General features: G+C 48.0%; 1 protein-coding gene across 7 annotated transcripts in view; it reads right to left on the bottom strand.

The window, feature by feature from the left end:
- Positions 1-4306: 4306 nt before the first annotated feature.
- Positions 4307-27027, bottom strand: part of LOC143375005 (ubiquitin carboxyl-terminal hydrolase 48) — a 56264-nt gene continuing 33543 nt past the window's right edge. For 6 of the 7 annotated variants that reach the window (XM_076823683.1, XM_076823682.1, XM_076823680.1 and 3 more), the window contains 3 exons: positions 25793-25918; positions 10209-10293; positions 4307-5604 (listed from right to left, as the gene is read on the bottom strand). In XM_076823683.1, coding sequence (XP_076679798.1) covers positions 5582-5604; positions 10209-10293; positions 25793-25918 — 234 coding nt within the window. In that variant the 3' untranslated portion in view covers positions 4307-5581. The remainder of the gene's footprint in view (positions 5605-10208; positions 10294-25792; positions 25919-27027) is intronic. The other variant, XM_076823684.1, reaches the window with a different exon arrangement.

The raw sequence follows: 27027 nt of genomic DNA, 5'->3' as shown, positions 1-27027 counted from the left end.
AAGTTGCAAAGCGGTTATAGAACCAATTCTTGTAACGATTGTACAGAGTTTTACAGTAAATGCAATCACAACATATTACAACTATAGATAACTCTGTGTAACCAAATTGTTTAAAAATTATTATAAATAAGTAAGCAAATATGTATTATGTACAAAGCTATATAGGAACCGTAACTTATACTTATATAGCCTTATATTTAGGTTCTTTATAACGGTTATTCCGAATAAAGGTTCTTCATAACTCTTTCAAGAACCGAAATCTTTATAATAACGGTTTCAAGACCTGCTTAAAATATTCGTGTTTTATTCGAGGTTACATCGTGCCAAACGAATTACTCCGACTGAAACTATTCCTTAATCACCTCCCACCTTTACTTAGCAACTTCATTCCTGAACTACATTCCTAGCTTCAGAATTACCGGGCATTAAATTATACTGGAATATGTACGAAATCTTCAGAAGTACCCACTTAGAGACACTTACTCAGGCTCGACAAAAACGTCCCCCGAAGCTAAAGAATCCCTCTGAGCAGCCGTTAGAAGCGAAACCCTCGGCGGCGCGCGGATCCCAATCGTTCCAATTTCGATTTCAATTTCAATCAGGAACGACGAGCGAAAGTTCCCGTGCCGGACATCTGTCGCCGACCCCTACCTGTCCCCCCGACGAATCGATCGTTTATTGGGGCCATCTTCCACAGGGGGGGAGTCCAAAAAGTTCACCTCGATGCCCCCGTTGCTCCCTCTTTCCGGCCGTGGTTCGTGGAACGACGTTTTCGATTCGCGTCGCCGCGGATTTTTTGTAATTAATCCTCGGTGCATCGCGACGCACGGGGGAGGGCGGGGGGGCGAGGTGGCAGCGGTGGTAGGGGAGCAAGAAGGAGGCGAAGAAGAGAAGAAAAAGGGCAGTCGAAGGGAGACAAAATGAGGAGCAGATAGCGGAGGAGCGTAGAGGGAGCGTAAAGGGAGGATGGTGGGAGGGGAGGAGGGAGGGAATGAACGAAACGAAAGGGAATAAAAGTAAGGGGGTGAGAGAGGAGAACGCGAGAAAGAGAAGAGGAAGGAACGGGGGAGACCAGTCTGGCGCGGTGTATCCGGTTTTTGCGGGCGTCAGATGACAGTCGCTTATTTACCGGGGCCCGCGGCCATCTTGCTGCGATCTGACTTAAGGAGGAGGCCCACGAACGCCCGCGGAAAAAAAAGGCACGGTGGCGCAGGGGATCCGAGGCGATGGACGTGGGACTCCGCGTTCGAATTAATCGATCGGTTATCAACGTCCACGGGATTCGTGGAATGGAAGAAATATGGCAGCCGCGGAGGACGCTGTTATGTGTATACGCCGTGGCAGCCTCCACGCACGAGGAACTTGTATGATTTCTTATTGTTCCCGCGGGTCGCTGGAATCGTTACCCTTCGTGGCTAACGACTGGGTCTTCGTACTCGTGCTTTTTTATCGTAATGGGCGCTTAGTGTTGCAGCCATAATGGGGGGTTATTAGCGACACCTTTGAGTCTCGATCAATTCATCTGGTAGATTCGAGAAATTCTTTGAAAATTCTTAGTATAGTTGCTCGCAAATGTGATCAAGGGTTATTGTATTCCTTCGTGTAATGCTTTTCTAATTAGAAAGAAACTAGGCGTCAGATACAAATACTAGAGTCTCTGATGTGAAACTTTTTTCGAGGGGGTGAGTTTTCTTCAGAACCTTCTGTACAAGACACTTAAGGCTTACGCAGCACAGGCTCATACCACTCAAGGGTTCATACTACAAATTCCAATCCAAACTGAATCTATTGTACTATGTAAAAAGGACCGTTCTCACTTGCGAGTCTCTAATAGCACCAAGAACATAGAACAAATCACCCAGAGGAAATGCGAAGAGCGCGCGTGGACCCGTCAGATGGCTCAATAATTACCTGGCCACCCCTTAATTATCGGCGAGGATTGCCGGAGGAGCGAGCTGCGAGGCGAGTAAATTAATTATGCCCGCGTGTCCTGCGGGAGCGTGTCTGCGAGGGAAACGAAGGGGATTCCAGGTAACAGGTAAACCACGTCCAGGAGGAAACGCAGAAGCGTCCGATCCAACGGTGGATAGCGGTGGACGAGCGCGCTTTAATTACCGCTAATTAACATGTTCCTGCCCTGGCCCAAGTCAGCCCCGTTTACGGCCAACTACTACGGAATGTCCGCCGAGGCCCGCGGAAACTCGATTGTTATATTTTTGCCCCGCCACCGTTTTCTTTTTACCCTCCTCCGCGCCGATCCACTCTCACCCTCCTTCCTCCGTTACCTCTTCGTATTTCAATGACTCTCCTCCGTGGAATCTTAATTCCACGCGTGGCTAGAGAAATCCACTCGGCTACTACTCCTTTCACTTGCAAATGCAGACCAGACAATTTCGATTGCTGGTGTAATTTCTTTCCTCGAAGCTGGAGCGACTCTTCAGTGCACCTGATAAATGAGTCACTGGATTCGTGTTCAAAGTGGCGAGCTTCGGTGGCACCCTGAAATCGAGCCGAGCGCTGCGAAATAGATGCATCACGGTGGGAACCCTTTTAATAGAAAAGGGGGTGTGTAACAAGGACTTGCTGGAAGATGGAGGCGAACGAGACAGAGAGAGGGACGTGGATCCATGCTACAAATGAAACAGTCTCCGTCCGCCTCCCTCGTGACGACAGATCTCCTTTCATTTGTCATCTCAGCTTTGCGTTTGACTCGCCAGTTTCTCCCCATTGTCTGGCCCAACGCGGGGATAGTTTTGTCCCCCAGCGAGGAGCCTGCAAGAAGTTCTCCGGGGTGCTATACACCACGATCTCTCGGAGGATCTTTAAGGAAGATCGAATATCAGTCTAGATCTTCGCGAGTGTCTAACGGTGGATCCTCGCTATGGCCTTGGCTGTTGCGGTCACCGAGAGGCTCGTCAAGGTCGCTCAAGATGGTCAACATTTCCTTGGCAGCCACCCCGTTCCATCCACTTCCTCCACTCGCGGTCTTCTCCCCTTTTTTCTTCTGCAACCCCCGGCAGGAGCTTCTGCTTTCTTTCCTGCGGAGTGAAACTCACGAGGAAGCTTCTTGTCACCCCTTTCTCCGCTTGGATCGATGTTGCTGGATCCTGGAGTGATCTGGATCGATGGTTTTTGACGGATCGGACCTCGGAATTAGTTTAATCCTGTTTATGGACGTAGAAGAGTGATTTGAAGAAGAAAATTTGATATTCTCTGGGATACTGGGAGGTGACTTCGGGGTTGCTTCCCCCTTCGACTGTCTATTGAAATTTCCTAGGAAAGCAACAGGATCGAAGTGCTGAGGGGGGAGCAGAGCTCGTGTGTGCGTTGATGGGTGCACGTTAATTAGTTGTCGAGGAGTTGAAAGGCGAGGCAGGAAGGACTTTGGCTTGTTCCTAGGTGGTCCCGAAGCCTCGAGTCATCATAGCCTCATTTACTTTGCAAAACAATCTCGTCGGCAGTTCGAATGGGCCTAACTACATTAAACTTGCCACCGCGTAATTAAACTTCGTTGTAAATCTCTAGCTGGGCCCGTCGTGAGGCGCGTTAATTAATTAACAGCTACCGATTTCGAGAAGTGGGTCGTGCTCCACTCACAGCCCCCTTTCTCTATGATCTTATTACTCTCTTCGATGATTCCGTTGCGTAATACTCCTCTGAAAGTGTCGAAGCGAAGGTGAGGATGCGGACGAGTCATTTACCTTGCAGAGGAGGCAGCTGCAGCTGAAGAATTCTTGTACAGTTAAGAAATATGTGGAGGTATCTGTCGCCTAGTAAACAATGAATGAAATTCGAGATCAGAGTCGGAGAAGTCGCGAAGGATTATCAGGGTGGGCCAGATTTCCCGCGCCAAAGCCCCCTTTTTTACTTATTTCCTTAGTAATCCTTACAAATGCCACGGCAATCAAGCTTTTTTCCCTAATTCGTATTACGAAGGACCCGCATGCGAGGTGCTAATCCTGACGGAACGCACCGCGCTCCTTCGTGGCTATTTGTTGAACACCTCGGTGCCTTATAAACAATCCTGATAATACCGGTTAATCCTCGGAAACAGGATCGATTGTCGCGATCTCTGTGATCCGTCTCCACGGAAATAAATAATTGCGCGTAATATCGTTTGCGGAGAACAGAGAAATGATAAAAGAAGGGCATGAGAAATAATAAAAAAGGATAAAAAAAATGATAAAAGAAAAGGTTGACACGATACCCAATTAGATAAAATATCGCTAACTGAGCTGATGGAACTTAAGATTAGAGAAGTCTGTGTTGAAGACGAGTTAAGGATTAAATGATTCCCAGGACACGGCGTGTATGGTCAGTGCTACTGTGCCTTTTATTGTAGTTTCTACGACAAACAATAAATTATATATCTAAGACTCCTAGATCCTTCGAACGCGAACCTGTAACCTTTCTTCTCTACGCGATAACAGTGACAGACGATTCCCGACATCTCGATGGGCCCGAGAACGAAGAAGGCGCTAAAGGCAATCGTACAGTGTTAATTAATAAAGTGTGCAAAAGCTCCACGCGCATTGCCACTCAACATTCACACGCACGCCCAGCACCGCGTTGCCACATTCGCGTGTACAAGTGTAAAAGTGTCGCTCACGCGGCGAAAGTCTCTCGAAAGTGGTATGATTACAGTCCTATCAGCACCTTGCGAATCGCACGATAATCCGTTTGAACTCTCTCCGCGCTTGGGGAACATATCGGAAGGGATGGTTCGCGAAAATCGTCCAATTCTTCGACTTCCCATTTCCCACGTGCCCTAAACTCGAACGTATTGCTGCATCATTCCGGCGCAGTGGCCTCCTTTGCCTCCTAAATTCAAGATACTCGAAACTCGCGTTCTCGAATGGACAAGATCCCGTGGAAGGCTTTAAAAATTGTATCGCTCGCGAAGCTGACGCATCTTCGCATTGAAACGAACAGCCACCGCGCGGAATAATGTTAGTTGGAAGGGACTGAACAGAGAAACTCGAGACAAACTAGGGCAAAATCGGTGACTTGTCGTTGGAACAGACAAATCGGTGGTAATTGCTAAAAGTTTCCTCAAGACACTAGTTTTCGTTGGTCATTTCCCCCAACCATCTCTTCGGGTACACCCCCGTTTCTTAATAATAGAGTATAATTCTGTTGCACCTTGAAAGTTGAACTTTTAAAACTGCGAGAATTGAATATTAGAGAGATATTATTTAGTAAGGAGAATAATAAGACTGAAAATGATAAAAGGAAACAGCGAATTGTCTTTGGGATCACTCGTGTTCTGCTCGCAGCTCCCATATCTCCTCCCCCATCTGTGCGTAAAATAATGATGATAATAATAAAAAGAATAATGAGCTCTCTCAACTTCCTGATTTCATTTCTCTGCGTTGATGCCATGCTAAGTAACGTTGGTATCTCGTTAATATATATATATATCTGTATATACGTATCGCTATATATACAGACTATTTATACATATATATCTATATAGGATATCATAACTCGTGTACAAAAATATTTTATGTTAAATCGACTATCGTTATTGAACGTCCCGTCACAACGCGATTGGCTATCCACTGATCCTTGGTGATGCAGATCAGCTCGGCACTAATTCCGTTCCTGGAACAATGGAAAACATCATTAATAATCATTCTGCGCGTGGAAAGCAGGCTACACCGAGACACGGTATCTTAATTCGATGAAGGAGCTCGTCGATCCAAGCGAAAGGTGTTTGAAGAACAGGAACTAGACTGATAGGAAATGACAGAGTGATTCTTTGAGGAGAAACGAGTCAGGGTTGTAAAATAATTGTGTCAAGAATGAGATGTGTGCAGGTGACAGTGTGATGCTGAGGACATCTGAAGCATTCACTCTTCTTTTCTTCTAACATTCATCTATCCTTCTCTTCTTTCATCCACCTATCTACACAAAACACCGCCATACATACACTAATTCCAATCCCAAAGGCGACACACAACCCCCAGAAGCTTCTCCACGACCAAAACGGACATTCCTCCAAAACACGACACTCCCGTCCAAACTTTACTTCTCCCATTGTCTTACAGAAGGGTCTGCCCGTGCTTTCACGAGTCACACACACACGTACCTATCCGCGGAATCGAATGAGGCGCGTGCTTCGCGGTCCACTGACTTTTCCGAAATGTTTTTCCCGCGAGCAGGAAACGACTCCATTCTTTCTTTCCCCCAGCCGTGTTCTTTTGTCTCCGACCGTGGAATCCTTTCTCGCGACGCTCGGCCGAGTGTTACCAGACGAGGAAAAAGTTCGATCGCGGAGGTTTTGCCCGCGATTCTCGAGCCACGGGAAAAACGGGACGCCGCGGAACGATCCTTCTGTTCGGCCGCTTTTCTAATCGACCGGGCTAATTTTTGTCCGCCTTGCTTTCGTAGATCATTAGAAAAGCGCGGGTAAAAAGAGCTCCACCCGTGCCGGGGAACTCTGTAGGATCCTCGCCACTTGTCTTCGATTGTGTTCACCCCGTAGATTATCGTAGATCGTGGGCGAGGGTGGAGTTGTGAGCTGGACGCTGGAAGAACTTGGATTAGAGGGGACAGAGATCGGGGTGCGTATTGGTATATCTGTGAATGGAAAAGTTAAATGAAGATAATGTTGAATGAAAATGTATAGACACTGTAGGAAACGGGAGGATGCTGAAAGCAGAAAGTCTGGAGTGAGTTTATGTGTTTGTGATCGATGATATTCTGGTGTCCCTTAAGCAATTTTCTATAAAAATAGTGATTAGAAGGTAGATGCAAGTACAGTTAAATATGAGAAAAGAAACTTTTAGTACAACAGTGCACCATCGCCTGGAAAAACCCTCTACCCCCACAAATTTGATTTCTTCTCAAGAATAAAACACAAGATTTTTAGAGAAAGTGTTTGATTCTGGTTGGAAAAGGTTATCAGTAGGATTTTAAGAATAAAGACCTCTTGTTATCGTGTACCATGCAGAGCCTAAAGGGGATGTTGGTCCGACGCGCAAAACTTCCCTCTATTTCCCCCTCTTTTTTGCTATTAGCTAAGTATACTGCCCCTGGCTTATGTTAAGCTTCGGCAATTATTTGTCATAGTCAGCTAAAACGAAAGCTGAGGACAAAGGCGAGGAAGGAGGCAGCGCCCTCGAGCTAAGACGTCCTCATCAATTTCTCTACAATCGCCCCCCTTCTTCGTTACCCTATTTCCGTGTCCGGCCTTCACCTCGCGCGTACCTCGAATAAAATAATCGATCGACTGATAACGATGCCATCCCGGAGCACGAAGAAGGTGCCGCTTCGATCACCTTGACCCCCTTCTACAGCCGAGAACCAACGCGACCACTCAAAACCCTTCGACCTCTCGATTGCAAGAACAGCAGGGAGGAATGACGCAGCGAGGAAACGCAACGAAGCCATTCGAGGCGCTCGTGGAAATGCTGGGGGCCTCCTTCGGAACGACATAATAATCAGCTGGGTCCGAAGATTGCGAGGAACAGGTCCGCCTAACTTATACTTATTATTCCATTAACTTCTTCAGCCTAAGTGTCGAATGGTAGTCGAAGAGTAGCTGGCCCTCGGGGAAGGGTGTGTCCTACGTACTCGATTCATCTTGCATACTCAAAACGAAATTAAAACACTCCGAGCACACGGTCCACGCTTCCGAAACGCGCAGCAAGCAAGTCTGCAACGCGTATCAACTTCCTCGGCTCAGAGATTCTTATCCCACGCAATTCGTAGCCTCTAAGGTCCCACTTTCATCCCTTAAATTCGTCAAGGCATTCACACCGCGGGTTAACATTCCAGATCGTATTCCTCGAGGAGAATGGCATTGATTCCGTGCACTCGGGTCATGTCCCTCGTTAGTGTACCTGTGGACAGGTGCATCCTCCCTTTCCTCCTCTCTCCCCCTCCACCTGCGAGGCTCCCTTGCGTTCTTGCGACTCTTAAACGCGCGGCCAACGATCACGATAATGTCTTCATCTGTTGGTTTCCGCGAGCGGATCCCGCGCCTCGTATCTGCGTCGAGCTTTTTACGACGATAGCGCGTGTAATTCTACCGGCTGGCAAAAAGGCCTGGGCAGAGGGAGGAGGGGAAATTGATACGGGGGCTGCGCGAGATTCGCGAATGCCAGAGCGAGGGAATGGTTGTTGCTTTTTTGGGGGATTTTTCTGACCACCCATTAAGATTTTATCATTGGGTGTGTTGAATCGTGTCGCGCTGCACTTGGGAGTGTTTTTTTAAATTATTCTACTGGGAAGGTGAATACCAGGGGTTGGCTTATTCTACTGATTAAGTGCGCAAAAGGAGTTTCTGTGCTTGCAAACCCCTCAGCGTTCTCAATTATGCCTGCTGATCTTATCTTCCGGATTTCTGCGAGTGTTATTAATGCTCTCTGTGGTTAAATTGAGAAGGGTAGATTTCGTTAAATTGTGTTCGATTCTATTGAATTAGAGCTTGGTGTCGATTAGTTTGATTTCTATGTAATTGTTCGCGACAAGTGGGGGGACAAGATGACTGGCGATAATTTGAATGCGACGGACTTGAAGGGTTCGAAAAGTCTTGTCGCGGCTGCAGAAAATAATATACGTTGCTAATTTCGAGCACGACCACCGTTCCTGACAAGTCCACCCCCGCGGACGGGGTGGCTTTCTCATGAATGCGCCGCGGAGTTTCGTGAGCTCCTTAATGAACCGAGTTCGCGAGAACCATTAATAACCGAAAGCCAAGTCTGGAAAGAGAGAGATCTGGGAAAGGGATGGACTCCTTCAACCCCCTGTGAGAAACGCTGGCAGTGTTCAGCGTGAACACTTTCCCTCGTGAGGGAAAGAATTCCACAACAATTCTTTCTCAAACAAACCAGTAGAAACTAAAAATAAAAACGTCCAATCAAGAGAACTTTGAAAATAAGCAGAACAAGATGGAGCATAAATGAAAAATAAAAGAAGACTAAATAATAAAAATATAACACCCAATAATTCTCTGCAACCCAATCAAACTTCAAAAAAACCCGTTGAAATCCTAAAAACACCCCGCAAGTATGAAAAAATAAAGTATAAAGGGGAAAAGTACCCAGAAGACACAGAACTGCATGGGAAATACAAAGATACTAAGGGAAACAGTAACCATCAACGAGCCACAGAAATCGGAACGAGGAAGGCGTCCGACGGGGGTGTCTGGCAGCCCCTAATGCGACGTATCAATATACGTGGGTGCCAGTGATGGGCCAATATCGCATAAGTGGCCCGATTCACCGTCATTTGTTACGTTTTGTTCGGTCTAAGTAATTTAAGAGTCACCCTTTGCTCGCCGCCCTCCATCCCGCCACGGAGAACGACCATGGCAAGTGGGATAGGGGGTGGATCGGTCGAGGAGGGGCCCAAGGATCCTTGGAGAAAGGGGAAGGCTGCACTTCGCCTCCATTCTTCGGCAAATCGCGGCATATTTGTCAGATTTTTGTTCGAGAACAAAACCTCGTCGACCTTCCTCCGTGCGCGGCGGGGGTGGCTGCTCTCGGAGCGGGGGGTTGGGAGCTAAGTGGATTGGTTTCGTCGGAGATCGCCGCGAGAAACGCGACCGACTTAATTCGAGCCCACTTCTCCGCCAGACACTCGATTCCACGACTTCCGATTCACGGGGGGCAGTGAACGATACTCTCTGGGAGGATCGATCACTTTTTCTTCAGCAAATTTTGAGGGTCGAGGTGACTACACGAGGGATAGCTTGCTTCATAGGCAAATCCCTTTTTGTGTCATCGGAGGCTGCTCTGTATTTTGTGTAAGATGGTTGGGAGAAGTGGGGGTGTAGAGTTGGCGAAGCTGAGAAGTTTGATTCTAACTATTCTGTATTTTCTCTGAGTACTCGAGGAAGCATCACAGACCCTTGAGTACCAGAAAGATCACCCAGATTTTAAAAAATCATTCTCATTTTAGAATCAAGATCCTCTTCTCCGTTTCAGCGTGTTAAATGGTCGATATTAACGAAGGGAAGGAGCGTTTGAGACAATGTGAAGCATGAAAATAAGGTAAACTAGGAAAGGCTGAATGGTGAATTGTAAATTGGGGGTGGTTCTGTAAAATCGTTGGAGTGAAATTACACGGGTGTACTGGGTCGTAAACGGGGGATTTTAAAACGTGCAAAGGGAATACCGTTACTCTACGATGCATTGCATGTTGATTAGTGAAAATAGTTTAGGTAAGCGCGGTATAATATCGGGGGATCTTTCACTCACCCTTGAAACCCTTTTCCGGGGAGCTGGCCTCGGGGTTGCTACCGTCCGCCGTCACGTCCGCCTCGTTTTCTATCGGTGTGTCGATCTGCAATCAAAGAAACAACATTCAATCGAGATTTCCTCAACAATTCAAAATAATAGAAAAACTTGTTGCAGAAGTACGCATACACTTTACAGATATGAAATTTCCCAGATGACTTTCATACTATCAGAGAATGTTCCAATATGAAATATAAGATCAGATATATATAATATCTGATAAGATTTTTGGATATGGATAGAGTTCAGTGATTCATCGAATCTTCAAGGAGCCACAGGCGAAATCTCACGATTCGTTTTGCATTAGAGGCAGTTTCGAGGGAAAGGGGGGTGAAAAAAGACGAAGAACGGTGGATATTTAGCGATGTACATAAAGGACACGTGTGAACAGCTGCCGACGTCCGTAACAGCGTCTTCCCACGCGTCTTCGTGGATCACAACACGTGGGATCTCGGAGTGCTCCACATGGATCTGGAGCCACGTGGATCCCTCGAACGAACGAAACGCTTGCAGCACAGGGAAAGAATTACGAGTATTTCCTTTGCAGGGGTTTATTCACAATTAACCCTCGCGAGCATCTTCTAACGAACGACAAGCTACTTCCTCTTGCGACAAATGAAATAACGAAAGCCCGACCAACGAAGCTCACGCGAGAAATTTTCCAACAGAGATTTGCACAGCATTCGCTCTCCCGGCAGAATTAAAAATTGCCTCGCTGTTGATGGAAAAAGGAAGGATGTGTTTCACGTAGGTGTAATTATGCCGCTGGAACCCCTTTTTCCCACAGAACTAAATATAGCGAGTGTCATCCGATGGCCTGGACACACATGTCTCGGTACAGAGAGCCACATCTGGTCGCTGTTTCCTGCTGGCCCCTAGCGTCCTCAGCGATATGATTTATTTTCGAGGCAAGGAATCCCAGAGATTCACCGCGCTATTACTCGGTGACCAGAACGAGCTTTGTTCAACGAGCGCAGAATACCATAGAATAAAACTTCCATCGTTTCAACGTCTTCGCTTCTACCATCTGCACCATCCACTTTCAATTTACCAAAAGAACTTAACACTTCATCCAACGAACCCTCTATAAACCCTCAACAAAATCAACCCTTTCCCTGAACTCATCCAACCAAACCAGAGAAGTCCACCCACAAATTCCCCATCTCCACCGAACCGATCCACCCAAGGGTTAGCCTTCGCAGAAGACGACGAGCATCGGGCAGCTCCCCAGATCGAGGTCACCATCGGCATCAGGAATGCACGGTGCACCGCGAGTTCCTCGAACGTTTCTTTCTTTCATCTCCGAAACATTATTCTCAGGCCTAACAACGGGCCCGTCCCTACTCGTGAAACAGGGAGCAGGGGGGCCAGAGGGGCCAGGTAAAGAGCGTCTACGCGCGGCCAGCCTCGAAACTCACGGCAATATAGTGAGTTCGTTACGAGGCTCGCCCCGACGTGCTATGGCTCATAATTGCAGAGCTGGCTTTCGAGCTGGCCACCTTGGGGCACGCTGTTCCCATCGACTGACACCTATTGTCCACAGGAAGATTCGCCTGCACCATAGAAATCGACTTCGGATAGTAATAAAACTGCCCAAGCGCCAGATTCCATGCAGATTCGTAATAGGGGTAGTTTTCGCGTGTACCCTCGGTTCTGGGCGCCACCGAGGGGCACGAGGGAAGGAGAGAAACGTACAAGGGGCAGACAAAATATTTCCAAGCCAAGGATGAAAATTATTAGCTCCAGAATGTCTTAATCCCCGGCAATGGAGCGGAGGCTCGCGTTGCTCGGCTTTAAACGCGAATTTTTTTTCCACCGCGGCGGCCCCCTCGAAACGCAAGAGGATGCGGCCTCTGGCAGACGGTGTAACGCGAGTGCATAATGCATGCGAGGCGTCGTGAACGCCGCGTTTAAGGTAGGCCACGCTTTTTGCAACGGAACGCTGTGCCTTCCTCGACACCTTATCACCGGTACACGGTCCATCTGGATGCTGCGTGTTCCTGGAAGCCACTGTGCTTCCATTTCGGTAGATTCTCGGTTTGGTGGATCGAAGTGCCGGGGTTTTTGTATCGGCGAAGCAAGCGGCAGCGACTGGGGAAACTTTTCCAGGGGTTGTTCTGAAGCTGTTTGGGGGATGATGTAGGAAGACTCGGCGATCTTCTTCACTTGCTTTGTTAATCGCTTTGTTCGATTTTAAATTTAATCTGTTTTAAGGCTGCAGAAAAACAGAGTGTTCCAAGTGAGCAACGCGAAGGAAGCGTTAGCAAGGCGGGGACCAGAATTAGGAAGCATCTCGTACGCTTTCCCCTACAAGAATTCCTCGTGCTTTCCTCGATCCCATCACGAATGCGCGTCTTAAGTTATTCCCAGGCTGTCTCCAGTTATTTATCTGTCTACACTAAAGGGGTGAATCCCACCCTGCCCCCTGACCGCGTCTTAATACGCGCCGCAGAGTAAATAAACCCGCTGTTCCCTTCGTGCTACAAGACACTTGTTCGAAAATTAAATTAATCCCCTTGGAACCGTGTCATCGTACGATCATCAAAATTTCCGGTAGAAATACACTCTGCGCGCTGAATATACGAAGGAGCAGTGCCCCTTCCCTTTGGAACTCTGTCGGAAAAATGGGTCAATAAATATGAGAACGGTGGAAAGAGAGTTCTGGGGAAACGGAAAAACAAAACCATGTGACCGAGAAGAGTAAAGTTGAAAAGCGAAAGAGAAGCTGTGGGAGGACTTAATACGGCGGAAGCTACGTGGCGGAAGACCGCGCGGTGTATAAATTCAAAGTAGATTAATATTGTCCCCGCGGCTGTCGCGGTGGCAAACTTATGGCGCTAATTCGCCGGACGAATTATTACTCGGGGCTGCCTCCAGTCAGCCCCACCGTGTGTTTTGCCAAAAGAGGGGGCTCTGTCGTTAATAGAAGTCGTACGTGCTCTCCACAGGATACCAGGGTCGACGTGTCTTCGGATATTAGGACCCCTTGATACCAAATTCCTGGGGCATTCGATGCAACACTGACAACCTTACCCCCCCTTTTCCTGTTCATCGTGAATCATTAAAACTGACATGTACTGTTTAGAATATAGTTATACAAAATTCTTCTCGTTCCTTAAAACAAATATAATTCGTGAACAAATTTGCGACTCTATATTTCCATATTCCATCACTCACAAATTTTGTATCTACTATGGTAAAAGTTCGAAATACCTTATAAAATATTTGAACTTCAACAAATTCGAGGCATTTCACTGTTTTCTGGGACAGTTTTTGTTCTCAAACCTTGGCCCCAACATATCTATAAAAATGGAGCCGCTTCGATCCCCGGTCTACACCGTACCCCATAATCCTCCTTGCCGATAAAAACGAATTCCCGTTGTCATTCTAATCGCGAGGAGAGGGTGGCTACCCGCGGACGGTCTCTTAAGAAAATTAAGGAGACCCCTGCATTGTCTCCTGCCTCGCGGATGCTTCCTCGGAGAGGAGCGTAGACAACAGCTGTTTAGCATCCCCGATGAAAAAGTCGGCCCGGTAATTATTCAAATTATTCTGAAGAAGGGCCGCGGCCTCCTCTGTCCCAGCCACCGCAGCGGATGTCTTTATACTCCCCTCTGTCTAACGGGTGCGAAGCCAGTGCACAGTGGTCCTCTCATCGCGCCGAGAGTCCACGAGAAGAAGAGGTGCACAACAGCCACTTTGTACGGGTCCGGCAAACCTTCCCTCCACATTTCCCTCCGCGGGGGACAAAAATTCGCCGCGACGAGACAGAAAACTGTTTTACACTCGGCCCTCCAATTTTACGGATCGTTACCTCTGTCGAATCACCAGCCCTTTGGCAGTCACGAACGAATGAAACGATCCACCGATCACTTTTCAGCAGCTTGCAGTGCTTTCATCCTTCAACTCTGTTCTTCTTTCCTCTTTCTGAGTTCCATCATTCTTCTGGATAGAATCCTAATGTTTCTAATCAGAATACTGTCGGGTCGCTGGCGCTTTTCAATGAGAGTCGCATTGCAGGCGAGAACGCGTCAGATTCGTGGAGGATTTAGGTCGAGCGTGGTCAGTGAACGGTATTCGTGACGACGTCATTGGCAAGGGATGGAGGAAGACAGAAAAATGAGGGAATGCTGGCTTCACCGGTCAACCAATCGAGCGGAAAACTCATCAGTCACTCCCACACACAACACCTCCTCCCGCTGGCTATTGGTGATCGTCTAAAAACCTTCCTCCAACGTCTAATCTCTACCACCCTTTCGCTCCTTTTTCCAACACCCTCGCCCATTTTTTCTGCTCATTACGGCGCCTTCATCCAGTCTTCCACGCGTCGCTGTAACCCTTCCAGGATCGGGTCTCTAGGTTCTGGGACAGCTGATCGCTGGAGAAGTCCAAGGCGCCAAGCAGAAATCTTCTGGATCGAGCACAGTGACTTCTGATCTCGAGGAAGTTATTTAACGATATTCCTTTTCAAGCGAACTAACTTGGACACCATACAAATTGCTGTTCTAAATAAAAACGATTGGTTTTGATTGATACTTTTAGGATTCTAAAAGTAGTTCTAATCCGTAGACCTCAGGAAATCTAATGACTATGACGTGAAGATTCGTGCAATTCAATGTGGACCGAGTAGCAAGCAATGACTAAACGTGGAGGAAACTCAGGGAACGTCGAGAATCACTTTAGAGTCTTTAGACACGTCTCCTATCAAGAGACGAACCATGCTTCCGGTAAAGCACAAAGAGTGCCTTCATGCCACAGCAGCATCCTCCTCGTCGTCATCGACGTCGCCCTCTTTGACGACGACCAAGCAATCGAGCCTGCTCGCTCTTCCAAATGACCAAGCAACTTGTTAATTACCATGCTGTCTCGACGTGTGACATTGCTTGCACATTGAATGAAAAGAAGCACCTTCATATTGGAGCGGAATTCACTTAACTAGAGATACAAGTGACTGGAAGCTGGCTGAATGCAGAAATACAAAGGTGAATGGAACCGTAAATTTATATGTACAATCGCTGAAGTTCGCGAGCAAAGCGGTTAGAGAGCGATAAACCGAGAACTCGCGACAATTCAGCACCCTCTGCAACCCTGGAGCGAGGGTGAGGGTAACGCCCTGGCAAATTGTGGATCGTAAAAGATCGCGATTCACCAAGCAAGAGAATTATATCACTGCAACTCTTAAAAGAGAAACTCTAAAGAAACATGCACCGAGGTCTCAAGCTAATCACGAATTGACTGCATATCTAAATAGAAACGACTAATAATGCAAACTTAAAAAAAGTGATCGAGGAAGTAGAAAATTGGAAGACCATTATCCACTAAAGTTCCAACAGCGAAGATTATCCAAACCAAAGAAGAAAGAGATATCCAAAGACAAAGAATTCCAAAAGGTAGGAAAGAGAATGCTTCCTCGAGGAACGGAAAGAGGAAAAGGGGAAACGGAGAGGGGTAATAGGTGGAAAAGAAAGAAAAGAGGGGGTGGGATATCAGGGCGAGGAGCAACCCTCGAGGAGACGCGCAGATAGTCAGCGGTCTTAGCGTGTCGCTTAGCACCCTATCTGCCAGGATCTTCTCCCTGGTCCGACCCCTGCTCATCCTCCCCTCCTACCCCTCGGGGGCTGCGTTTGTCGTGAGCATTACTCACTTTCTAGACGCCTACTTGCGAACCCCATCGTCGAGCCGTCCCCGAGGCTCGCTGACTACATTAGGGGACAAATCTTCCAGCGCTCGGCCCAGCCAGGATTCGAACGGGGGTGGCGTTTGCCCCCGTGTCACCCTTGCACGCAGACTGGACACTTTCCACGGCAGGACACACGCGACCGTGGACGTTGAACAGCGGCGATAGGCGTGAATCCTTGCTCCAGATTTATAGCCCCGCACTCGTGATAACCAGGGGGTGGTTTGCGCCACCAATGGGAAACTTCTCGAGTTTCAACCACGTGGATGTAGACTGGCGAGAAGAATGGAGGAGGTACTAGTGGTGGGTTTTGGTGGACACAGTGAATTTGTAGAAGTAAGGTCCTGATGACGGTGGTTCTGAGTAATAGTAATATTGCAAGTTGAAGGGTAGCTTTGGTTGAAGAAGCTGCTGCTAATGATTCCTCCAAACCTCCAAATGGAAGCGCACGTTACCCCCGACAATTTTATTTATTCAAAGAACAAGCTGCGCGTCCTCAGAGAAAGTCTCACAGCCACCAACTCGTCATTGAACCGTCCATCCTCGTGCGCGACGGAAACATTCAGAAGTTGGCTGTTTTTATCGAGAGGAAGCTATCGATCAAGCGGCTACCTCGTCCGCGAGCCACCCGATTAGGCCGCGCGATTCTTCTGGCGGAAAGAGGGGGGAGGGCGCAGGGGGTTGAAGAAGGGCGGCGCAGCGTAAAATCTTGAGAGGAATCTTCATAAGAGATTAACGAGATCCACGTGTCTGGCATTATCGGCACGCACCCGAGAGACCACTTGTTCGAGAGGGAACAACCTGTGGAGGCTGCTGGCATACCGCACCGCGTACGAGAAACGAAGCAGGAATTCAGGGTTAGCTGCTCGGCCAAATATAGATCGGAGTGTATGTGGGAACACGTGTACCCGGCCATAAATATACATCCACTTCGCGTTTCGTGACTACCGCCACCCAACTGCATACGCTCCGCGCATAATTAACTCGCCCACTGTCAATGTGCAATGGATATTTATTCGCTTCCCCCTGTTCCATTTCTTCGTCGTTTTAGAGAAATAGAAAGGAACCAAGAAACGAAAAACTTGAACTCAATATTGATCGAATTTTGGTTTGCAAAAATTTTGCAAGTCGATGATAACACAGATCAGAAAGTGTGAAAATAATAGTGGTTCTACGCCTCCAAGTGATATGGAAGGAACAGAAGACCCCCAGAAGTAACAGAAAAATAAAACTAATATTCCCTCCCTTGGACAGGAGGTGCAGGGGGTGGGAGCACCCCTCAGAAATTCGGTTCACCATGAATTTTTCGATCGCCAGCCAATTCCCAGCTGCGCCCAATATGAGATTCGTCCCTGGCATACGAGATTTTTTTCCTACCTCCCCCCGCCACCGCAACCCCCCCTTCCCCGTGGCCCCGATTTTTTGCCTGCTCGTTTCGGTCACTCGATTCTCGCCTTCTAGCCTAGCCTAAGTTAATATTAATGGGGATATTTATGGGCGCGGGTCAACGGTGGTCACCGCCAGAGCTGCGCTGATAAAAGGAAATCTGAAAATGCCATGATTTATGGCGCCCCCGCCTCCCGCACCCACTGCGCCTTTTTTCTTCTACGACATATCGAGCTTCCCTTAAACGGTGAATAAGTTACGAACGAAGCTGCATCCTTATTTCGGAGGCCTGTGTATACGCGTGTGTATTCGTCCTGTTTTAGCTGAATCCACGGAAACTTCTGAAATCGGGCGAATCACCGCGTGAAATCGATGCGAGCGTCGATTAAACGGTGATTTGGTTTCTTCGGTTGCTCGGGGGATGAAACGAGGAGATGATAGTCTCGGTTGCCTCGCGGTGTTCCTCTTCGATGGCAGAGAAGGGTTTCCAGAAGATATTTCTTGCTCCTGGTGTCTGAGATTTGGAAACTATTTTGATTTCTAGAGCACCATGTCCTTCGGCTCGCACTTTCTTGCCTCCGACCCCCACTCTATCGCTATCCACGTCGGCGCAAGAAAAGTGCAACGCGTGAAATGCAAAAGAGGACGGGAGACAGGTCGCGTGCACGAGTTCGATAGAGCTGCTTCGAAAAAATTCGATCTCTCTGGGCGAGGAAAGCCGACGATTTCGACACCTTGGTGCTCCCGTCCATTTTTTGCCACCTGCAGCTTCGCCACGCTCCGATAGGCCGTGCCTGAATTACACTCTCCTTTTCTTTCGATTTTCTATCATCTGGAACCTAGACTTTAACTCTCGCTGGGCGGGTGCAGGGTGTACCTCGACCCACCCTAAATATTAAGTCACATGTGTACGTATTAATACTACTTCTTCAGGGTGTAGCAGTAAAACTGTAGCTCAAAATCCACCCTGTGTGAGATAGCAGCCCAGCTATTCGTCATGCAAGAGTTAAAGAAGCATAAAGCAAATTTTCGAACTATCCACGACCCTATCAAACACTTCTCCCATTACAACCCTCAGATAATTCCCAAAGAAGCACCCGTTCAAGTAAACACAAAAAGTCCCAAAGAGAAACAGCCTCGATTTGCAAATTACCCTAAGGACCGTAAGAACAGAGGGTCCAGCAATTAAAGACCCAGCCGAAATGAGTCCCCCGTTAATTGTTCGCCGGCAACACGACCGCGGACGCTAAAATCACAATAATCACACGCGCCGCTGAAAAATCGAGCCGCTATTAATTGCCCACTTTCGTTAACCTCCACATATCGACATTGTAGCCGAGGCATAGGTGGATTTTTTCCTGTGTTGGTAGGAAGACCGGTAGCGAGGAGATCGGTAGCCGGAACACGGTAATTATTAGCCTTAATTGTCGAGCCTTTCGAGGATAAGATCGAAGAAAGGGCTGGCGAGGAGAAAGAGGTCCTTCGAGGCCGATCGTCCTGTCTGACACGGCCCCTCTCTGTCGGCCAATCAGCGCCGTCGGTCCCTTCGATCGCGGACCCTCTCAGAAATAAATCAATTAAGCCGATGCAGGCTTAAAAGGCATCGTCATCATCATCGACGTCGCTTCCAGGCTGAAAATAATCGAGCCGGAGAGGCGACGAGAGAGACAGAGGGAAGGAGCGAGGCTCCGGTCTTCCTTTCCCTGCCACTTAAAAGGCTTCAATATATCCGCGGAGATAAGTGATATCGCGTTGACGATCGAAAAAATCGTGGGACCGGATCATTCTGTCGACGGGAGCCTCGTTTGAACGTCATGCCGGAGGCTGGCTACTTTCAGAAGTCAGACCTTTTAGTCGCTGGCGAAGTTCACTTGAAGGATTACCGATCGCGAGGCTACAAAGAGGTGGCAGCTTGGTACGAGGAACATTCCTGTCTACTCGATTTTTGTCCTTCATCTGTTCCCCATTTCATGTTCTTCCCTCTTTAAGATCGTGCAATACTCGCGGTATAATATACACTTTGTGGTTCCTCGACAGGTATGTTTAGGTAAAGAGTCTCTTTGCGTTAATAACAGCTGTTTGGTGGATGAGGATGGATATAAGAGGGTCTTTCGGTATCGAGCGAATCCGCGAATAATCGTGAAGCCATAGGAATGGTCGACTAATTGAGTGGCCGTTGACGACCGTCCCTTTCCATCTCGTGGACGGGACCGCAAAAGGGTCGACGAAGGGTCCCGAGACACGCAAGAATTCCGCGAACGAGATTCCACGCGGTTTCGTAGCGTCTTTCGACCGAGAAATTTCATTCTTCTGGCCTGCGGCGTCGAAAAGTCGAACGAGCTCGGGATACGAGCGCCAGCGAACGATAAACCCTGCTCCGCCATCGATAAAAGCATCCTGCGAGCCTGCACAGCGTCGATTTCGAGCAACCACTCCCTCATTTTCCGTTTTAAAACGGGGAATGGTTAACTGCGGCGATCGAGGATACCCGCGACACCCCCTGGGGAAGGTGGTTTCCTCGCGGCAAGAACTCCGAAGACGCTTCTCTCTTTTACCTCCCCTCTCACTCCGTTCCCCAGGTGAAGGATCAGGATTCCCAAGCAAAACCATCTCGAGCGACAGTAAACACACCCCTCCGTGCAGGTAATGACGATAATTACTCCGTTTTCCGTGAACTTGACGATGAAATCGAACGGTTGGAGCGCTTTTTCCTCCGATCTCGATCCTCTAATCTTCCGATCCGTCGATTTCTCAGATCAATATCGCGGGAGATATTTTCGGAAGTCTTTGACTAAAGGGTTCCCTTGCAGGCTGAAGTCTCATCGGAGAAGTCACGCTTGGAATGTTAAATCGAGACGTACAGAGGTCCCAGGCGCGGTAGGATCGATCGATCGGAGCATGGATCGGCTTATTCTGCAGTCGAGCCAGTCGCGCGTCCCTTTTTGCCCGTGGCTTCGGGATCGGGGGCATAAAGGGCCCTATCGGATGTTTCCAATTTTCTGTTGGCGCGCCACAGGACTGCCCTGTGCGCAGCCGGCTATATTGGAATCCCTGGTGAAAAAGAGAAGAATCGCGGGGGGAAGGGCGCGATCGCTGGAGCAGAGAGGGAGACGGCTAACGGTGGAGGGAAGAGAAAGAAGACACGCGCGCGGGGTAATGAAGTAGAACGGGATGGCGTTCTCTTACAGAAATTATTGCGCAAAGAACTTAGAAGAATGAAAGCCTTGCAATTCATGGAAACATATTTCCCCGAAGAAGACAAAAATATAAGAAAGCAAGAGCACAATGGAAAGGAGCTAATGGACACTTAATCGAAGGAAAGGTACTCCAAAATGAAATCAAAGGGACCACGAATACCCAGAGGCCCAAATTCCCAGCTCATGAAGAGAAACTCCTCCGAAACTGATCGAGGAGACCAAAGGAAGCCACGAATGACGATCGAAGTCGCGAAGGAATGGAGAAAAGAAGAGGCTAGGGGTGGCGAAGGGGGGAAGGCGACAGAATTAGACGAGCTAGGAGGAATGAAAGAGGGGCTCGATCGAACCGAATACAGGAGCCCCCTGATAGTCAAACGGGGGACGAGGCGAGAGAGGCTGAAGGCGCGTAACGGAGAGAGAAATATCCGTGAAGAGAGGAAACGAGGATCGAAAGGAAGAGATGAGAAGAGAGGAGAATAGAAGAGAGGGAGAGGAGCGCGTCCAACGCGGACATTCGTCACACGACATCAAACGCGGCTGCCGCCCCGTTCGAGGCTCGACCGACCGACTCTAAAGACTCTCCCGGTCGATCAGCCATGAAGAGAGGGCGCGCACCGACCGCGGAATCGCAAAAAAATTGGGAAAAATGAGCGAGAGGAAGGGGGTGGAGGAAACGAGACCTGCCGACTTTGTAGGCAACTTTGCTGGCCACCGTTACCCTTGCCCCCGCTAATTTAACGCATCCTCCACCTATCGGGGGGGGGGGGGGGGGTGGAAGAATGGTAATTAGATCCTGACTGAGTATCAGGAGAGTACAAAGGAAGGAGGTAAAGAGACGTCCGAGTTGAGAAAGGTATGTAGGTGGATAGGGAGGACGCTCGGTTTGGAAAGAGAAAGAAGGGTGGAGCGAATGACCCGTTTGTGAGTGAGAGTAGAAGAGCCACAGGAGTAGATACTTTTGATCGTCCAGGGAAAGGTGCTAGAGGAATTTGTAGCTAGTGAATGGTCTGGGTTAGAAAGGGTTGGAGGAAGGAGAAGTTGAGGACCAAGGTGGCAGAGTAGAAAGAAGAGTGAAGAAGATTCTTTTTATGGCGCAGATGCAGTGGCCTTGTGAATGTCACATTTAACTCAGCACACAATATTTCTTTCCATTCCGTGATCCTATTCACAGAAATTCGAGCGGCCTGCGGTGGCCTGCCAGGCAAGAAAGCCGCGAATTCTCGGGCCAAGAGATGACTGTAATTAGCCCAGTGGCAGTGTCGAGTTCGAACGCTGGCTATCGGTCCTCACGGTCGCCGTAACGATAGTGATAAATCCTTGTAAGGATCGTCTAGCTGGTTTTAACGGCCGTGCCACGCTATCGGGGCCGTAACGCGACGGAAAAATCCGCAACAGAGGGATATAATTGTTCGCAGTTACGCGGAATAACCGTGGGCCAGGTTAGCAAGAAGCTCCACCGCGTTGCTCGATCGTTTCGCGAAATCCTCCGTCGTAAAATCTGCCCTCGTTCGCCGTCCAACGCGGCCGCGCTCGCATAATCGTATGAAATTTAGTTAAGCAAAGATCGCTGTACATACTTGCCAGCAAATTCCTATGGACAATTAATCTGTTCACGGCGGGAGACAAGAAACTGGGCGAACCTCGACCAAAGAAACGAGTCACAGATTTGTTCCTTACGGCGAGGAGAATTCTGGGAGTAGATACTTTGAGTGCTGAAGTAGAATTTGGAGCAGGAATCTGGGTGAAGAACTCACTTTATTTCGATCTAGAATTTAAATTATCGATTCCCTTTACAAATACTTCAAAGTAACCTCGAGAATGAAAATCTCCCTGCATGGAACTCCCAGACCACGATCTCAACAAAATACCCCACTGCAGAGGTCTCTTCGAATGCCCAGTGAACTCATCCACCCTCCAGATGAGGGTTAAAAGTTCGTAAGATTAGAGAGATCGTGCAGCTTCGATCCTAGGAACAAAGGAAGCAATCGAGTCACCTCCACTCACGAATCAGCCCAGAACTCTCCCCCTAAAGCAACGTCCACGGCTCGATGCAAGTTTCGACGCGAGATTAGAGCAGTGCCCCCCTGAGGCGTACAAAAACGGATGCGGTATTTCCGGCGTGAAATTCGTTTGGCCGTGCAACATACCAGACCGACGTCGTACAATCTATCCGATCGAGGGACACCGTCGAAAATCTCGGCTGGTCGCAAGCAAGTACAAGAAGCCTGCCACCACGAGGAGACCGCAAACCCAGTGGACCGTTCACACCGACCAGATACAAGCACGCGTATCATTTATTTCACGGTTTAAATATAGACCTTCGGCTATCGGGCAACGACGGTGTTTTTCGTTTGGCGCCATGAAAGCTGGCCGAAGGGGAAAAATGCAGCGACAAAATGCTGAGAACGCGAGCAAGACCGACGGAGTCAGGTGTTTTCAAATTCTCAGCCGTCACGGTGGCTGGGCCGAGCGTGTGTGTGAAATCGTCTTCCAAAGTGGAGTAACGAACGACACGGTGTTTTATCGTACCCTGTCGCTGCTTACTACTGTTTTATACACGGAAGATACCTGTACTCTAATCAAGAACTTTCCCTGCGATACATGGACCTTCTATGAACACACTCTCTGCATCGTCTATCCGGATTTATCTATGGAAATCAGCTAAACCCTTGTACGTCCACTCTGTAATCCTGATTTTCGTTCATAATAACATGCATATGTATCACAGAACATACTTTCGCATTAAATTTTGATTTTGTAACTGAGATTTCTTTTTTTCTTCTTAATCTTTTTAACCCACCCAGTGCAATTTCACACTCAATACCAAGTGAAGTACTATGTATGCAAAGTGTTAAGGAATCACGAAACTCGAAATGATTGAATAGCAAGAGTTATGCGCGATTAGAATTCGCAGCTGGTGCAAGCATGACCAACGAAACCTGTCCACGACGGAGGATTTCAGGTGTTCCTCTCGCCGAGGACTCCGGTTTAACGGTTCCGAGCGCGTCGAACGTAGAGGAGCTGAGCTGAGCGAGCTGCTTTCATAAAATCAGTGGACTGTGAACGGAGGAATGCGCAGGAATGCCGGAATTATGCCGACGGTTTCGCGGACGGACGGCCTCTGAAGCTTTCTTTCGACTGCCGGCGACAACTCGACTTGGCAAAAACCAGCCACGTCCGCTGAATTTTTGGCCGAATCTTCGATCCACGCGCGAACTGCTGGATGCGAGGAGTGTAGCATCGCGAATGGGGGAGGAAGCTCGGGATGGCAGATTCTGCTGCAAGTCGATGGATGGATTCGAAGATCCATAAGATTATAACCACGAAGAAAGTAATTGCTTGTGGAGACGAATTCTGCAATTTGATTTTGATATTTTGTGGGCAGATGCCTTCTCACAGATAAAAAGTTTGAACGATGGTAGAATGGACGGTGATTAGAGTAGATCGGAGAGTTCAGTTCCACCACCACTTTGCTTTCTCATTGGGACAGCTGCAGAGAACAAGTAATGCTCTAGAATTCGATAGCTTTTAAATATACAAAGGTAATTCAGAGTTCTGAGAGTTATGAAATTTCCAGGGGTCCAACTAAATAAATTACTTTGATCACTGAAGTGGATTTGATATTCCAACGTTGGGAACTATAAAAGGGATTTCTTTGGTCGTTGCAAAAATCGCTGCGCTTCCTGGAGAGCGTCGAAAGGACTGCTATCGTCCAATTCGTTAGATAAGGAAGATTTTTCCCAGCTGTATCTCTGGCGTGAAGAGCTAATCTTCCTCTAGTAAGAGGCCAATTAACGCTTCTAATCTCGAGGAGGCGACGTTCTCCGCTAATCCCAAGACGAAATCGTCGGTGTTGCCCTTATCTTGGACCATTGCCGACGTTACTTATCCATTGTCTACGGCTTAAGGGAAGCGGTGGCTAGATCTTAAATCTAAATTGCATCTGTTTGTCACTGTCCACTGCCCCCGAGCGCAACAAACGTATCGTTCTGACAACAATTAACACGCCAAGGGAGACGATCATTGAGAAGATCGATCAGGCTCTTCAAGAGGAATTAGATAAGCTACAGGGGAAATTTATAGAACTTAAAACTAGAAATTATTGAAAACACTGAGCTTCCCAAATATTCAAATATCAAAAGACAATATTCCCAGTGTTTTTAAACACTGAGAAATTTAGGCACCAGTTTCCCTCAATCCCTAATTTCTTCAAATTTAAATATGACCATATTGATGAACGATATCTGATGGAAGATTTCTGAATGGACCGAAATAAGGATGTAAAAGAGGCGAACGCTGACGCGTTAACCCAGCTTTCCTGATGGAAAAAGTCCGCTGGAAGGTGAAAAAGTTGTAATTGATCCGTGGTTTGTCCGTGGCGAATACAGGCTGACTAAGGCTCGAGTTATGCACAGCTTTAACACGTTTACGTAGTCACTGGCTATTTATCGAAGTTGTCGAGCACGTCCCTCTCTCTATTCTGTCCGCAGAGGCGATTGTATCCTCGATCGTATCTATATATGCTGGATTTTTCAGGTAATCGCAGGTGTAGCGATCCGTTTCAACAGCGATAATTGATTTCCAACTACCGACCTGGCTGGCCACTGGCAAAAATCCGCCACGAATTAGCGATGCCTTTGTCGGGTAAGAAGTAACGATTCCACTCTTTCCTTTTGCGCGGATTTTCAGGAGCGATAGAGAGCTACAGATTATTATTGTGGAGATACTAGGAGGAAGAGCGTAAAACTACTCGATTCTCGAGATGAAAGGATGTTTGCAAGTTGTTTGGTGGACTGGGAAAATTAATTGCGTGTTTAGAAAGGAGTTGAGTGACGATTGAGGTTTTTACAGCGAGGAATTTGAAGGGTAAAGTGGCTGAAGATCATTCGAGTCTCTGAATGAAAGATTCGCTTGGTGGGAAGATCGATATAGACAATTCTCAAACGCAGCTAACGCTTCTTAAATGCCCCTGCTAATTATTCGAGGTACCACCTCAGGATACCCAAACTGACTTCTCAAGAGAACACAATGTATTCCATATGCCAAGTCACTGAGAAAATCTTGCATTGCTGGAAGCTTAATTAAGAGATTCTGCATCTCTGACTTGCAGAGAACTCGAAATTGCTGAAATACACTGTACTCGACCGAGTGATGAGCTGTCTACCCAAAGATTATTCAATCTTCCTCAAAGGAGGATTACAACACCCAAATATTTCCAAGTCTCTCAGCAATTTCCACTACACCGCCAACGTTTCATGAAAAGTGTAAAAAGTCGTCAGTCCTACCTTTAAAGTTAACAGTGTCCCAGGAAATATACCAAGCGCCGCGAGACTCTGGCTGTGATCGGTGAGCTCGTGTTCGCCCAGCATCAGGTGTTGGTCGTACGGTCCCGCTCCACAAATTTGCATCGTCTGGGAAGCAAAACAGAAACACCTTAGTATCGCCTACACTCCCGCACAGCACCATTCCACTGCCTCCAAACAAGTCCCTTCCTCCACAAACAAAACCCTCAGCCTCTGAAATCATCAAATTCATCGGTGCGAACAGTCACTTCCCTTTACCAACCATCCACCAATCACCCAGCTTAATGAAAAGCATCGGAAGACGCGATATTAAGTCCAATGTGATCAACGAATTCCCTGAGCGCATAAAATTCCGGAACTCGGTGTTCTTACTCCTCCAGGCATTGAACTCTAGAAGCGCGTCGCGCGAGAAGACGGAGACGGGGGGGGGCTGTAAAGAAGAGCAAAGAAGAAAAGGACCAAGTCGGAATCGAGGAGCATGCGTCCAGGTAATTGCTTAATTTGTGGAAGCCGCCTGGAGAAACGGTTTCGCGTTGCTCCCTTCGTTCGGTTGCACGTTGCCGGGGACCAGCTTCCACGGTGTAAACGTGCAGGTTTCTGTTTTACGAGCGAGCAACCGACGGGAAAAAGAGCCACGCCGTGGATGGAAGGGCAGGGGAGGTGGTGCACACACGGCACACCCTGGTTACACCGTGTCCCGGTGTAAACGGAGTTAATCTGTCGACGGAGCGCTCCTCTTTTCAAATGGGTTTTTCCTCCTGCGATCCGAGTGATCCTGTGATCCCTTCATCCGAGACCCGGTGGAAAATTGAAGGCTGGATCGAGGATACGGGGAGACACAGTGAAATGTGTAAGGCTGCAGCATTGCTGAGGAGTCTGGTAGTGATGAAGGTAAATGGGGATGGAAAATGTGGTGCGGTGTTTGAATTTCTGGAGCACTTGATTCGAGGAATATTTGCAGCAGAAGTGATAGTGATTTGGAGTGCTCTACGTTAGGTTTTGGGAGTACTATCGTGGTAGAGTTTCCTGTAGAAATTTGGGAGTTACTTGACCCCGATATAGAGTGATGTGGCAAGAGTGCGTGAAATCGATCTTGAATTGGATTCCTACAATTAGTTCTAGTCAATGAAATTCAGAGTCGACAGACTTGGAGGAGGATGTTCGCCGAGGATCTTCAGAGTGACGAGGCTTATCGGGCAAGAGCGTTTACCAGAGCA

The sequence above is a fragment of the Andrena cerasifolii genome, chromosome 12, assembly GCF_050908995.1.
Source record: "Andrena cerasifolii isolate SP2316 chromosome 12, iyAndCera1_principal, whole genome shotgun sequence".
NCBI classification, from domain to species: domain Eukaryota; kingdom Metazoa; phylum Arthropoda; class Insecta; order Hymenoptera; family Andrenidae; genus Andrena; species Andrena cerasifolii.
This window is presented reverse-complemented; position numbering and strand designations above follow the sequence as displayed.